This window comes from Nyctereutes procyonoides, unplaced genomic scaffold, assembly GCF_905146905.1.
Source record: "Nyctereutes procyonoides isolate TBG_1078 unplaced genomic scaffold, NYPRO_anot_genome, whole genome shotgun sequence".
Taxonomy (NCBI): Eukaryota; Metazoa; Chordata; class Mammalia; order Carnivora; family Canidae; genus Nyctereutes; species Nyctereutes procyonoides.
The window spans coordinates 44,461,990-44,476,991 of NW_026575030.1; the positions used below are offsets into that span (position 1 = coordinate 44,461,990).

General features: G+C 36.5%; 1 protein-coding gene across 1 annotated transcript; it reads right to left on the minus strand.

Moving 5' to 3' along the window:
- Positions 1 to 11,328: 11,328 nt before the first annotated feature.
- LOC129503870 (olfactory receptor 5H2-like) lies at positions 11,329 to 12,276 on the minus strand. Its single transcript, XM_055316332.1, has one exon. The coding sequence runs from the start codon at positions 12,256 to 12,258 to the stop codon at positions 11,329 to 11,331; it is 930 nt and encodes a 309-aa protein (XP_055172307.1). The 5' UTR covers positions 12,259 to 12,276.
- Between the last annotated feature and the right edge of the window lie 2,726 nt (positions 12,277 to 15,002).

The window sequence follows — 15,002 nt, forward strand, 5'->3', positions numbered from 1 at the left end:
CTTAAAAAAGAGAATGTATCTGAGAAAGGCTATGAATAACAAAAACATAAAGGGCCAGAGTTTCAGGATAAATGTTTATGTAACACTTGACATTTAGTTGTCAACACTGGGAATCTTTTTTCTTTTTTTTAATTCAAATTTCCAAAAATATTTTTCTATGGAATATGTGTATGCAAGGGATTCTCATTTAAATGTTACCTCACAAACTTTTTCCATAATGTATTAGCCCTGCCTGAAAGACTTTTCTATTTAAAAGTTGCTTTACATTTGTTTTTACAGTAATTAGAACTGACTTTTCCTAGAATTCCTTGTGGTTTTACTTGAGAGCACCTTTTCTCTCCCAGGTTTTTTAACAGAACAAAATTGAGCCACAGTGGAGTGGAATACAGGTGATATAAATACCAAAGGCAAACATTGCACTCATTAAATGTATATTTATTTGGAAAATGCTTCCTTCCAAGCAATTCCAAATCAGCAAATAATTAAAAGGTCTCAAATTTAGTTTGTGTGGGTGCTTATTATGCTATAAATCCTGGAAAGAGCAGTGAAGGAGCGCTTACTGCCTATTTCCTGCTAAATGTACATAAGTAGTTAATGAAATTCTTGTCAGAAGTGGGAGATAGGATAGGGTTAATATGCAGGTGACTTACCTTTGAATCAGAAAATGTGATGAGTTAAACATAATGGAGATTTTAATCAGAATAAGATGCAGAAAGATTTCTTATGAAAGGAATCATTATGAAGTGATTTTTAAAATGTAGTTTAAATTGTTTGACATTCTAGTTCATGAATTATAGACATGTTAAGTAAGTAACAGCATTGTTAAAAAGAGTAATTCAGTTTCAGTCTTATAGCTATTTTGTTTATATAGAGGATAGTCATTAAAATTTAATATGTAAATTATTCACTATTTGTTGTCTATTATTCACCTGGGTCTCTGGCTATTATAAACCCAAAGTAAAATTATTATAAATATAATATTATCCCAACTTTATATATAAGGAGTAATGAATACTATAGAAACCATCTCTCTCTTACTCATATCTTATAAGAAATTGAGGAAATTCTTTCAAAGTGTTAGGCTTTCTAAAATAGATAAGAAATCCTGAGCACTTACATGACCTTAACATGGGTAGCAAGTCCTTGCACAGTGATTCACTGCGCAGGCTTCATTTAACAAGCTCAGGAAAATGTTGTTTATATCAATTCATTTCAAGTACAAGAGTCAACCAGTTGTGTGTATTTGGGCTTTTTGCCAACAGAGGAAGGAGTGAAGGACTAAAATTCTCCTAATAGCACCCAAGGCTTCCCTTTATGACGAAACTAAATTATTCTTCTGGGCATTGTAGACTTGGACATGTATGGGAGGTCCACGTATCTCCTAGGGCATCACAGACTCTGAAATCATAAACATCAAGTCATCATAGCTACTGTATCGTATGCCTTTATTTTCCACTATTAATGACACCTCCAATCTATTTATGCAAATTTCAGTTTATAAATATTGTTGTTCTGAGTGCTTTGATTAGTATGAACTTATCTGAACTAATCATACATGAGTTTAACAAGGCCAGAGTTCTAGGCTCCCTTCAGGATCCAACCCCAAATGCAGTTGCCCTCCTCACGCAAATTGTAGCTCACTTTCCAGACCTACACTGAACTTCCCACTTTAATTGGTAAACAGCTGAGAAATATTACTTGGCAGAGGTCAAGGGAAGATAAATGGGAAAACAAAGTGAAGGTCCATAGAGGGAGGTGATATATAACAAGGCTTCTCAAACATTAATGCCTGTGAATCTCCTGGCAATTTTCTTAAAATGCGGATCCTCCTTTGATAGGTCAGGGAGGATATCTGAGAATCATCATGTCTCAAGAGGTGATGCCCTGGACACTGTCTACCTTTAGGGCCTTCCATCATTGGAGGGTCTAGATGATCTTGGAGCTAGATCATTGGAGAAACAAACAAAGTGGTAAAAATAGCTGGCATGCAAAGAGAAGCAAGAAGGAGCAAGATGGGACAAGAAAGCCCAGCATGGTTGGGACAAGAAAGACCAGCATGGTTGAGTCTGGAGGCTAAGTCAGGCACTTTGTTCTTTACCCCAATTTTAAGGACAAGTAGTAAGATATTTTGAACATGGTGGTAAGGTGTTTCTATTTACCTTTTGGCATTAAGAGAGAAGCAAATGACAATGAAAGTCCATTCAGAAAATAACTTTATTTATATAAAAATATTACAACGTAGAAATGGTAACATTTTGATTTGGTATCTGAAGAGTAGGAAAAATCCTTAACTTCCACTGAGGACTTCAAAGGGGGAAATCAAAGGGCTTGTATTTTGACAGAGTCAATAGTCAGTTATCCTGTGTCCTTAGAATTTGTTTCTGGGGATGCCTGGGTGACTCAGCAGTTGAGTATCTGCCTTCAGCTCTGGGCTTGATCCCAGGATCCAGGAACAAGTCCCACATGGGGCTCCCGCAGAGAGCCTGCTTCTCCCTCTGCCTGTGTCTCTGACTCTGTGTGTGTGTGTGTATGTGTGTGTGTGTGTGTGTGTATATCTCTCATGAATAAATAAATAAATCTTTTAAAAAAAAGAATTTGTTTCTGAAAGCCAAAGAAGGGAAATAAGCTACATAAATAAATAAAAGAGAAGTTCTGTGAAAAGCCAGCAAAGGGTGGGTAAGCAATACGTGCATTTCAACATAATCCAAACTTGCATTAAATTTAATTCTCTCTTCAACTTTGTGTATTTATCTCTCACCTCATTTTGTGGTCAATCTATGGGTCCAAAACTCTGCTTAACTGCTTCCAATATGGGTAGTTTTCTCAATTTTAGTTTTTTTGAATTGTGGTTCATTATATTGCACTATGGTCATTGTTTGCACTTCCAATACACAGTATCCAATACACAGTACTGTTTCTCCTATAGCTAATATTCATGAGTCTAGGAATCAAGTATTTAAAATTCAAGTGGTACCCTCACTATTACCCCTAATGATGAACTAGACTGATTTTTTTTGCTTCACGTTCCTGGGCTTTTCTGCTCTGCTGTTCTAAATTGTCTTATAGCCAGAAGGATAAACACTTCCACCAGCACACACACACACATGATCAGGAAGTTAAGAATGACACTAGGCCACTTTGTGCTCCTTCTTCCTCTGAATTATGTGAAGAAGGGCATTACTCTGTGGGCTGGTGAGATACTGAGGAGAAATTGCACTATGTTTCCACAATGAAGATGAGGACAATATGTCTAAAATTCACATCACTTAGGGTATCTCTCAGTCGTGTAATTCCCTATAATTAAGGTCATTGGAAAATTCCAACAAAGCAATTGAGACAGGATTTCTCTTGGCCTGACACTTAAGGAATGAAGGTAAAGAGAGTGACCAGGTAAAGAAAACTGACCAGTTGAGGTGCTTGTTCTAGAAAAAGGGATTGTGGAGTGGGTAGTGGAGGAGGTAGTTGTGAACACCAGCTATAACCACAGGAGTAGTCACGGAATTGAGCACTGTAATTTCCATAAGTATTTGCTTCTCACTTTGGTAAGAATATATTTGCGTGTGTTTGTTTGTGTGCCATGTGTGTGTGTTTATACAGACTCATATATATATATATATATATATAATGTATGCATGCATATATAAACAGCAAATATATTTATTTTCTTTCCAATCATATTATCTTATATAAGACAATGTATTGAATTTAGTGCATAGTAATTAATTAGACTTAATTGTCATCATAGTATTTAAGTTATGAGTATCAAGGGGAAGAGTAAACATCACTCAAACACTTTACCTCCTTTTCTGGGAAAGTTTTAGTGCATTTTCCGTTTTACACAGCATAGTGCATCATGTTAGGTGGAATTAGACCTTGCTATTGTCTTTACTTCCAATTAAGTATGGTCTAAGGAATTGTGGATTGGTGACAAGTTGACAGTGGGTGGATGTGTGATGGTTCATTGTATATGCCAACCTGACTAGTCCACAGGATGTCCAGATCCCTGGTTAAATGGTTTTTCTGGTTGTATTTGTGAGGGTGCGTTCCACAGAGCTTAGTATTATATCAGTGACCTGAGTAAAGTAAACGGCCCACTCTGATGCTGGTGGGCATTAGCTAAACCCTTAAAAGGCTGAATGGAATAAAAGGCAGAGGAAGGTTAAATTCACTCTGCCTGACTGGTTGATCAGAGAAACTGATGTCCTTTGTGCTCTCAGTTATCAGGCTTTCAGAAGTGATGGATGGAATTTACACCTTCCATCAGCTCTCCCATTCTCAGGTAAAGAATTGTCTTCTTATAGAAATACACCATCCTCTTCCTGAGTTTCTGCCTTTCAGACAGCAAGTGATGGGATTTGTCATCCTCGATAATCATGTGAGCCAGAATCCTATCATAAATATGTTCAGAGATACAGATATAGGTTTGTATATAGATTTAGATATAGATATAGATAGATATTAGATAGATAGATAGATAGATAGATAGATAGATAGATAGATGATAGATAGATAGATAGATGATAGATAGATAAATCTTACTGATTCTGAAGGGGTAGTGGGTAGGGAAATGGGGTAACTGGGTGACAGGCATCAAGGAGGGCATGTGAGTGATAAGCACTAGGTGTTATACTATATGTTGGCACTTTAAATTTAAATAAAAAGAAAGTAAAGGAATGGAAAAACATTCATCATGCAAATGGATGTCCAAAACAAGCTGGAATAGTCATACTTATATCAGAAAAACTAAATTTTAAAACAAAGACAGAAACAAGAAATGAAGAAGGGCACTACATCATAATCAAGAGATCTATCTAACAAGACAATCTAACAGTTGCACATATTTATGCCCCACCTTGGAAGCACTCAAATATATAAAACATCTAATAACAGACATAAAAGAACCCACTGATAATAATACAATTATCACTAGGCCAGATGGGGAGAACCTGGAGTCACATAACACATGAGGAAGGCCACCTTGCGTGGTGCTCTAGCTGGATCTCCTTTCGTTGTTGCAGCCAGACCACTAGCAGAAGTTAACACCCCACTTACAACAATGGACAGATCATCAAAGCAGAAAATCAACAGGGAAACAATGGCTTTGAATTACACTGGACCAAATGAACTTAACAGATAGATTCAGAACATTGCATCCTGAAACAGCAGAATACACATTCTTTTCAAGTAGACACAGAACATTCTCCAGAATAAGTCACATATTAGGACACAAAATAAGCTCAAGAAATTCAAAAAATTGAAATCATCCCATGCATCTTTTCTTACCACAATGCTATGAAATTAGAAGTCAACAAGAAGAAAAAATATAGAAAGACCACAATAACATAGAAGTTGAATAACATGCTACTAAACAATGAATGGCTCAACCAGGTAATACAAGAAGAACTTAAAAAAAAGTACATGGAAACAAATAAAAATGAAAACACTTGGCTCAAAACCTTTGGGATTCAGTAAAAGCCTCTAAGAGGGAAGTTTGAAGCAATACAGGCTACCTAAAGAAAAAACTAAAATAACCAAACCTTAACACCTAACGGGGTTAGAAAAATAACAACAAGCCACACCTAAAACCAGCAAAGGAAGGAATTAATAAATGTCAGAGTGGAGACAAATGATATAGAAACTAAAAAACAAAAACAAAAACAAAAAAACCTAAAAACAAAAAAACAAAAACTATAACAGATCAATGAAACCAGGAGTTGCTTCTATGAACGCTCAATAAAAGTGATAAGTTTCTAGCCAGACTTATCAAGAAAAAAAAAACCAGAAAGGACCCAAATAAATGAAATAACAATTATAGAGGAGAAATAACAAACAACAACACAGAAATACACAAGATTATAAGAGAAGTTTATGAAAAATTAGAACTGAGAAATGAGTTCAGCAAAGCTGCAGTATACAAAATCAAGACTTTTCTTGCTTCTTGAGGTAGGCCTGTATTGCGATATACTTCTCTCTCAGGATGGCCATTGCTATATCTTAGAGATTTTGGACTGTCATGTTTTCCTTTACAGTTGCTGCCATTTTTATATTTTTTAATTTCTTCTTTAATTTTGTGGTTAACCCATTCATTCTTTAGTAGGATGATCTTTAACCTCCATGTATTTGTGTTTTTTCCAAATGTTTTTTTCTTGTAGTTGACTTCAAGTTTCATAAAGTTCGAGTCTAAAAATATGCATGGTATGATCTCCTTGTTTTTGTACCTGCTCAGAGCTGATTGGTGACCTAATCCATGATCTATTCTGGAGAATGTTCCATGTGCACTCAAAAGGAATGTGTATTCTGTTGCTTTAGAATGCAATGGTCTGGAGATCTCTGCGTGGCGCAGCGGTTTGGCGCCTGCCTTTGGCCCAGGGCGCGATCCTGCAGACCCGGGATCGAATCCCACCTCGGGCTCCTGGTGCATGGAGCCTGCTTCTCCCTCTGCCTGTGTCTCTGCCTCTCTCTCTCTCTCTGTGTGTGACTATCATAAATAAATTAAAAAAAATTAGATGCAATGGTCTGAAAATGTCTGTTAAGTCTATGTCGCCAGTGTATCATTTAGAGTCATGATTTCCTTGTTGAGTTCCTGCTTAGAAAAGTCTCAAATATAATAATAATAATAATAATAATAATAATAATAATAATAAATAAAAATTAAAAAAGGAAAAACAAAAAAGTCTAAAACACACAACCTAAATTTACACCTAAAGGAGCTAGAAAAGGAAAAGCAAATAAAGCCTACAGCCAGCAGAAGAAGGGAAATGGTAAAGATAAGAGGAGAAATAAATGATATAGAAGCAACAACAGAAACAACAAAAACCCAAAAAAGATGAACAAAACTGAGAGCTTGTTTTTCACAAGATTTAAAAAAATTGATAAACCCCTAGCGAGTCATCAAAAAGAGAAATGATCCGGATAGTTAAATCAAAATGAAAGAGGAGAGATCACTGTCAACACTACAGAAATACAACCAATTATGAGATAATACTATGAAAAATTATATGCCCATAGACCGGACAACCTAAGGGTGCCAGGGTGACTCAGTCTGTTAAGAACCTGACTTCAGCTTAGGTCATGATATCAGGGTTTTGGGGTCCGGACCCATGTCAGGCGCCCTGCTCAATGGGGAGTCTGCTTCTCCCTCTCTCCTCCCCATCTTGTCCTCTCCATCTCTCCCAAATAAATAAAATCTTAAAAAACAAAATTAAACTGGAGAACCTGGAAGAAATAAAAGAGTTTTAGAAACCTACAAACTATGAAAAATAAAAAGGGAAGAACTACAGAATTTGAACAGACCCATAACCAGCAAAGAAATGGAATTAGGAATCCAAAAATCAAACAAAAGAACTGGGCCAGATGGCTTCCCAGGGGAATTCTATCTGATATTTATTTTTTAAAGATTTTATTTATTTATTTATTCCTGAGACACCTAAAGAGATAGGCAGAGACACAGGCAGAAAGAGAAGCAGGCTCGATCCCAGGACCCTGGGATCACATCCTGAGTCAAAGGCAGACACTGAACCACTGAGCCACCCCAGCGTCCCTCTATCAGACATTTGAAGAAGAGTTAATACCTGTGCTTCTCAAACTATTCCAAAAAATAGAAATGGAAGGAAAACTTCCAAACTCATTCTATGAAGCTAGCATTGCCTTGATTCCAAAACCCTACCAAGAAGGAGAATTACAGGCCAATATCCTGATGAACATGTACTCAAAAATTCTCAATAAAATACTAGCAAATCAAATTCAACAGTACATTAAAGAATTATTCACTACAATCACATGGGATTTATTCCTGGGCTGCAGGGGTGATTCAGTATTCCCGAATCAATCCACATCATACAAGACATTAATAAAAGAAAGGATAAGAACTATATGATCCTGTCAATACATGCAGAAAATCATTTGATAAAATGCAGCATTCTTTCTTGGAAAAACAGAACAAAATCCTAACTGAGTACGGATATAGATGGAACATCCCTCAACCTCATAAAGGTCATGTATTAAAGACCTACAGCTAATATTATCTTCAATGGGGAAAAACTGAGAACCTTTCCCCAATGGTCAGGAAACAGACAAGGATATCCACTCTCAACATTACTGCTTAACGTAGTACTGGAAGTCTTAGCCTCAGGTGTCAGACAACAGAAGAAATAAAAGGCATCCAAATTGACAGGGAAGTCAAACTTTTACTCTTTGCCATGACATGATACTCTATGTAGGAAACCCAAAAGACTCCACCAAAAATATTGCTAGACCTCAGACATGAATTTTCAGCAAAGCTGCAGAACATAAAAGCAATGTGAAGAAATCTCTTGTACCTCTATACACCAATAACTAAGCAGCAGAAAAAGAAATCAAAGAATCTATTCCATTTGCAATTGCACCAAAAACAATAATATACCTTTGGAAAAAACTAATTAAAGAGGTAAAAGACCTGTACTCTAAATTTTATAGATTGCTTAGAAAGAAATTGAAGAGGATACAAAGAAATGGAAAAGTATTCCATGCTCCTGGGTTGGAAGAACATTGCACTCAAAACAGTGTGGTACTGGTACAAAAACAGATGCATAGATCAATGGAACAGAAGAGAGAACCCAGAAATGGACCTACAAGTATATGGTCAACTAATGTTAGACAAAGCAGGAAGGAATATCCTATGGAGAAAAGACAGTCTCTTCAACAAATGATGTTGGGAAAACTGGACAGCAACGTGCAGAAGAATGAAACTGGACCACTTTCTTACACCATACAGAAAAAGAAATTCACCTAAGTGTGAGATAGGAAACCACCAAAATCCTAAAGGAGAAAGCAGGCAGAAACCTCTTTGAACTCATCTGTAGCAACTTATTAGACATGTCACCAGAGACAAGGGGGATAAAAGCAAAAATTAACGATTGGGACATCATCAAGAGAAAAAGCTTGTGCACACCAAAGGAAACAATCAACAAAACTAAAAGGCAGCGTACAGAATGGGAGAAGATATTTTGAAATGACATATCTGATAAAGGGTTAGCATCCAAAAATCTATAAAGAACATATACAGCTCAACACCCCAAAAGCAAATAATCCAATTGAAAAATGGGAAGAAGACATGAACAGCCATTTTTCCAAAAAGAGACATACAGGTGGCAAACAGACACACGAAAAGACTCTCATCATCACTCATCAGTGAAATGCAAATCAAAACCACACACAGCACAAGATATTACTTCACACAACACAAGAAACAATAGGTGTTGGTGAGTATATGGAGAGAAAGGGAACTTCTTACATTGTTAGGGTGGGAATGCACACTGGTGCAGTACTGTGGAAAAGAGTATAGAGGTCTCTCAAAGTGTTAAAAATAGAAATAACATATGATACAGCAACTGCACTACTGGGTATTTACCCAAAGGATACACACCATTAATTCAAAGGGATACAGGCACCCCTATGTTCGTAGGGGCTTGTTTACAATAGGCAAGATATGGAAGCAGCCCAAGCATCCTTCATTTGAGGAATGAATAAAAAAGTTGTGATTACATATATATATATATATAAAATATATATTATACAATATACATATAATATATAAACATATATAATATACTAATATATACTATACTATTATATAATATATTATATATATTATACTATATATAATATAATATATATACTAATATAATATAGTATAATATACTATATATAATATAATATACTATTATATATACTATATATAATATACTATATATAATATCTATATATAATGCTAATGGAATATATCAGAGAAAGACAAATACCATATGATCATTCATATGTGGGATTTAAGAAACAAACCAAATAAGCAATGAGTGGACAGAGAAAAGAGTATGGGGAACAAACCAAGAAACAGACTGTTAACTAGAGAGAGACCAAACTCATGGTTACTAGAGGGCAGGTGGTTGAGCAGTGGGTAAGATAAGTGATAAGGATTAAGGAATGTACTTATGATGAGCACTTGGTGATTAAAATCAAAACTTAAAAAAAATACAAATTAAAAAGCTAATAGATGAAAACTCAGTATTATATATGGCCATACTAATGGCCAAGAAGAATAAGTAAAATATCCAATGATTCAAAAGAGTGACCATTTTTATCTTCTTCAATGTAATCTGTAAATGTGTCAAGGAAGTGAAACATTTAAGAAGACCTTTGAAGAAAGGATACCATTTCAATTGTACATGAAGATGGGTACACTCAGGAAGCATTCTCTGTGGAGGGACCATATGAACAACAACATATGCCAAAAGAGGGTATCCAGAAGGCTTTCAGTAAGTTATTTTTAGGTAAAACACAGGGTCAGTAGAAGAATTTTGAAGAAAGAGATTTCAGAGTTCTATTAAGATTTTATTTGAAAGTACCTCAAACACGGCCAGGCTCACAAATGCAGGGTAATGAGTTTACAATGAAATATACTCATTATGCAGGGTAAGGAAATATATATATATATACAGAAATATATATATATAAGTATATATATATTACTGTGGAATATATATATAATATATATATTTACACATGTAAATATATATTCACATGTGTGCATATGTCATGTAATCTGTTCATATATGTGAATATCAAATATAAACATGCATATATAGAGTTCTAGATATGTATGCTGTATACATAAATATATATATATGTAATCTGATAGATATAACACTCCTTGAAAAGTTATTCCACAAGGATACCATATAGACTTCTGTTTATGAAAATGTCTGACAGCAATGTTTGCAAAGTAAGAGAATATCAACATGATATAAAAGTATCAATAATATAACAGTGACAGATGTTGAGTAGTTTTAGTGTGTGATCCTTAGTTGTATCAGGAGGGCCATATGTGGAACCAGTGGTGAGAGAGGAAGGGCAAGGGTAGACTGAAATTCGATATCTCATTATACTTTTTTGCCTCTGTTCACTCAAATACAACCTGACCCCACTGTAGAGTGAAATGTGGTGTGAGTCAAGTTGCACAACTGTGTGGCTATAAAAGACTCATTCAAATTCTTTTCAGAGAAATTACACTATTACACTGCTTAACACATTTATGAAGCAATATTGAACATAAAAACATGTAAAATATTTTTTAAATTATTTTAGTATGACATGAACACTTGAATAAAATTCTATCTTTTTCAATAATATACCCACATATTTATGATGGTTTATTTGTATTCCCACTTTAAGGCATTTGAATGCTAGGGCAATTATACCTGCAAAAAATTTGAACACTAGCGAACATATAGCAACATCCAATCTGCACAATTCTGTGTTGTTTTAATGGAAGAAGAACAGATGTTACTATGAGTACTAGGCATGTCTCTTTAACATTTTTCTCATTGAATCTATAACTTTCTTATTTCTCAGGCTATAGATCATTGGATTTAACACCGGAATTATGACAGTGTAAAATAGAGAGTCCATCATATCTTGATCATCTGCCTGTGCAGATCTAGGGCGCACATACATGAAAAGGAGGGGGCCATAGTATAACGACACAGAAAAGAGATGGGCCCCACAGGTGGAGAAGGCTTTCTTTATGCCTTGTAGAGACTTCTTTCTTAATATTGTAAAGAGCACTAGTGTGTAGGAGACAAGAACAGTCAAAATGGTGAAGACTTGTATTGACCCAGAGAAAATAAATACCATCAGATAATTAATAGAAGGATCAGTACAGGAGATCTTAAACAATGGTATAACATCACAGTAAAAATGATGTACCATGATGGAATTGCAGAAGGTTAATCTGAATAAAAAAGAACTGTGAATTATGGCATGAAGAAGTCCTCCTAAAAATGACAAAAGTATCAGCCGGATGCAGAGTGTATTGGACATAATCACTGGGTAAGTTAATGGTTTGCGTATGGCCACGTAGCGATCATAAGCCATTGTTGCCAGCAAAAAACATTCCGTGGTTACACTGATTGCAAAGGAAAAAAACTGTATCATACATTCAGAGAGAGAGATCGTTTTGCTCTTGGCGAAGAATCCGACTAGCATCTTGGGCGTCACTGTGGATGATAACCAAGCATCCACAAATGCCAGACTGCCAAGGAACAAGTACATGGGGATGTGAAGCTGAGGGTCATTCCAGATGAGAGCAATCAGACCAATGTTCCCCACAATAGTGAGAAGATAGATAACCAAGAACATCAAAAATAGAGGGATTTTCCACTGTGGTTCATGTGTGAGTCCTGTGAGAATCAGCTCCGTCAGCAATGTTGCATTTTCCTTTTCCATGTCCTCACTGGGTGCTTTCTGAAATGAAATTGAACAAAAATTCAGTCAATTTATGACAGGAAATACAGGGAGGAGAGTTTAAGTAAGTTATGCACATCCGAATGCCCTGTCAGTTTTGTGTGTTACCTGGTGATCGATGGAATCTGTTTGGGGGGTTTGGAAATAAATGCGATTATTTCCATTTTTTAAATGTGCCATGATTACAGAATGGGGAAAATGAAAGACATTACACATAGTTACTAAATTTATGGGACAGGATTGAGTATGAAAGGGAAATTCTGTGTCCAGGATATGGACATAGGGTGAAGGGGAAAGAGGCTTGAAGAGCCTGGGCTATAAAATGAGTTGAATAGCATGTGAGGGATCTTGAACATTATTTATCAGGGAAGAAGCATGCACTGAAAAAAAGGGAGTGAGGCACTGTAATATTTTTATTTTTATTTATTTTCATTTTTTAAAGATATTATTTCTTTACTCATGAGAGACACAGAGAGAGAGGCAGAGACATAGGCAGAGGGAGAAGCAGATTCCTTGTGGGGAACCCGATGCAGGACTCAGTCCCAGGACCCCTGGATCACAATCCAAGCCAAAGGCAGACGCTCAACCATTGAGCCACCCAGGCATCCCACATAAGATTTTTTTTAAAATAAATATGTGGCAGTGTAGAAAATAGGCCCTAGGGAGATGAAGTTGGGGTCAGGAATACCAGTCAGGAAAATGTTACTGCTGTCTACTGGGTTTCAAACAAGAATACACATTGGAATGGTCTGAGGAACTTTTCATGCAAAATATAGATGGTAAGGATTTCTTTAGAATTAGATTATTGGGTCAAGAATGAAATCTAATAAATCTGCATCTTAACCTGCTCCCCAAGGGATTCAAATGCATGTGATATAGCTAGTGCATGGGTGAAATGACACTGGGATCGATGGAAAAGAGTTCAGAATGTAGAGACATCATCACTTCTTGTGACACATTGGAGGTGAAAGGATGGTCAGTGAAGAATAGGAGTCACTTTGTGACTGGGTAGATTTTCATTTACCCAAAGAAAATGAAAACAGCAATTTGAAAATACATACATGAGATGAGCACTGGAGATTATATGTTGGCAAATTAAATTTAAATTTTAAAAAAAGGAAAGAAACATGCACCCCTACGTTTACTGCAGCCTTATTTAGAATAGCCAAGATATCGAAGCAACCTAAGTGTCCACCTATAGACAAATGAATAAGCAAGTATGTGTGTGTGTGTATTATACACAATGGAGATGTAGATATGTATATGGGATATTACCCAGCTATAGAAAAGGATAAGATCAGGCCATTTGATACAACAGGCTATTACACTAAAAGAAATAAGTCTGAATGAGAAAGACAAATACCATATGATTTCACCCATAGGTGATGTCTAAAAAAATGAATAAACAAAGAGAAGAATCAGACCTAAAAATACAGAGAACAACTTGTTTGCCAGAGACATAGGAGGTGGAAAATTGGGCAAAATGGTGAAGGAGGGTGGGAGATCAGGCTTCCAGTTATGAAATGAAGAAGTCATGGATAAAAGTCACAGCATAAAGAATATAGTCAACAATATTGTAATAGCAATGTATGGCAACAGATGACAGCTGTACTTGGGGTCAACCTAGCACAAAGTATAAATGAGTCAAATCACTGTGTTGTACGCCTGAAACTAATGCAACATTGTGTGTCAACCATATTCAAATTTTGAAAAATCATTGAAATGAGGATGCCGTGCCAGTTTGTAGAGAGAGTGTCCTCTGGACATCCAGGTGGTATGTGCTTTGTTGTGTGCGTCTACTACAAATATTGACTTGGAAGGCATCAGGGTAGCTCAAGGCATACTCATGTTTGACCTACACATTGGGGAATACACAAAGTGAAGAGAAGGGTGAGGAACTAAACTGGCAAAGTATATTAACGTAGTTTTGGAGAATATATGTCATTTTTAGCTAGCCAGTCCTCTTTTCTACCACATAACCTGGGTGCCAGGCAAAACTACCATCCACTCTGGGAACCAAAAGAGCTACAACTGACTTTGCTGTCCCCTTATAACTAAAGTGAGGGCATTTGTGATGTAGGTTTGGCAACTAAAACCCATCCACACTGGATTTGGAATTTGGAGTGAGAGAGGAAAAGGAACAAGAATTTGAGTTGCTGAGGTACAATATGAAGGTTCTAGCAAATGCATCCTGCACCCACACCAATGACCCAGTCAGTGTGAACAGTGGCATTCCCACGCAGGAGCAGTGACAGTAACCCTCATAGAGCCAATGCTGGGACATGATTTTTGCTATTGATAGACTGCTTTGCTTCCTTCTGTTGCTGCCCATTTTTTTCTCAGCTGATTCCTTTAATCTCCTAGCATTTCTATATTAGAATCCATTCCAAAAAATAATATCTTGTGGAAACTAGTAGTTCGGGCAGCCCAGGTGGCTCAGTGGTTTAGCGCCACCATCAGCCCAGGCCTGATCCTGGAGACCTGGGATCGAGTCCCACTTCGGGGCCCCTGCATGGAGCCTGCTTCTCCTCTGCCTGTGTCTCTGCTTCTCTCTCTCTCTCTCTCTCTCTCTCTCTCTCTGTCTCTCATTAATAAATAAATAAAAATCTTTTTTTACAAAAAGAAACTAGTAGTTCTGACTCGCAGTGATAAAGACAAGAAGAGGACAGGAAAGGAAACAGAGCAGAATGGTGAAGAAGAGAAGGGGAAACAGGACGGATGAGTGT

Excerpts from the sequence above, each read along its gene's own strand:
- LOC129503870 (XM_055316332.1), bottom strand. The coding sequence starts at position 12,258 with ATGGAAAAGGAAAATGCAACATTGCTGACGGAGCTGATTCTCACAGGA.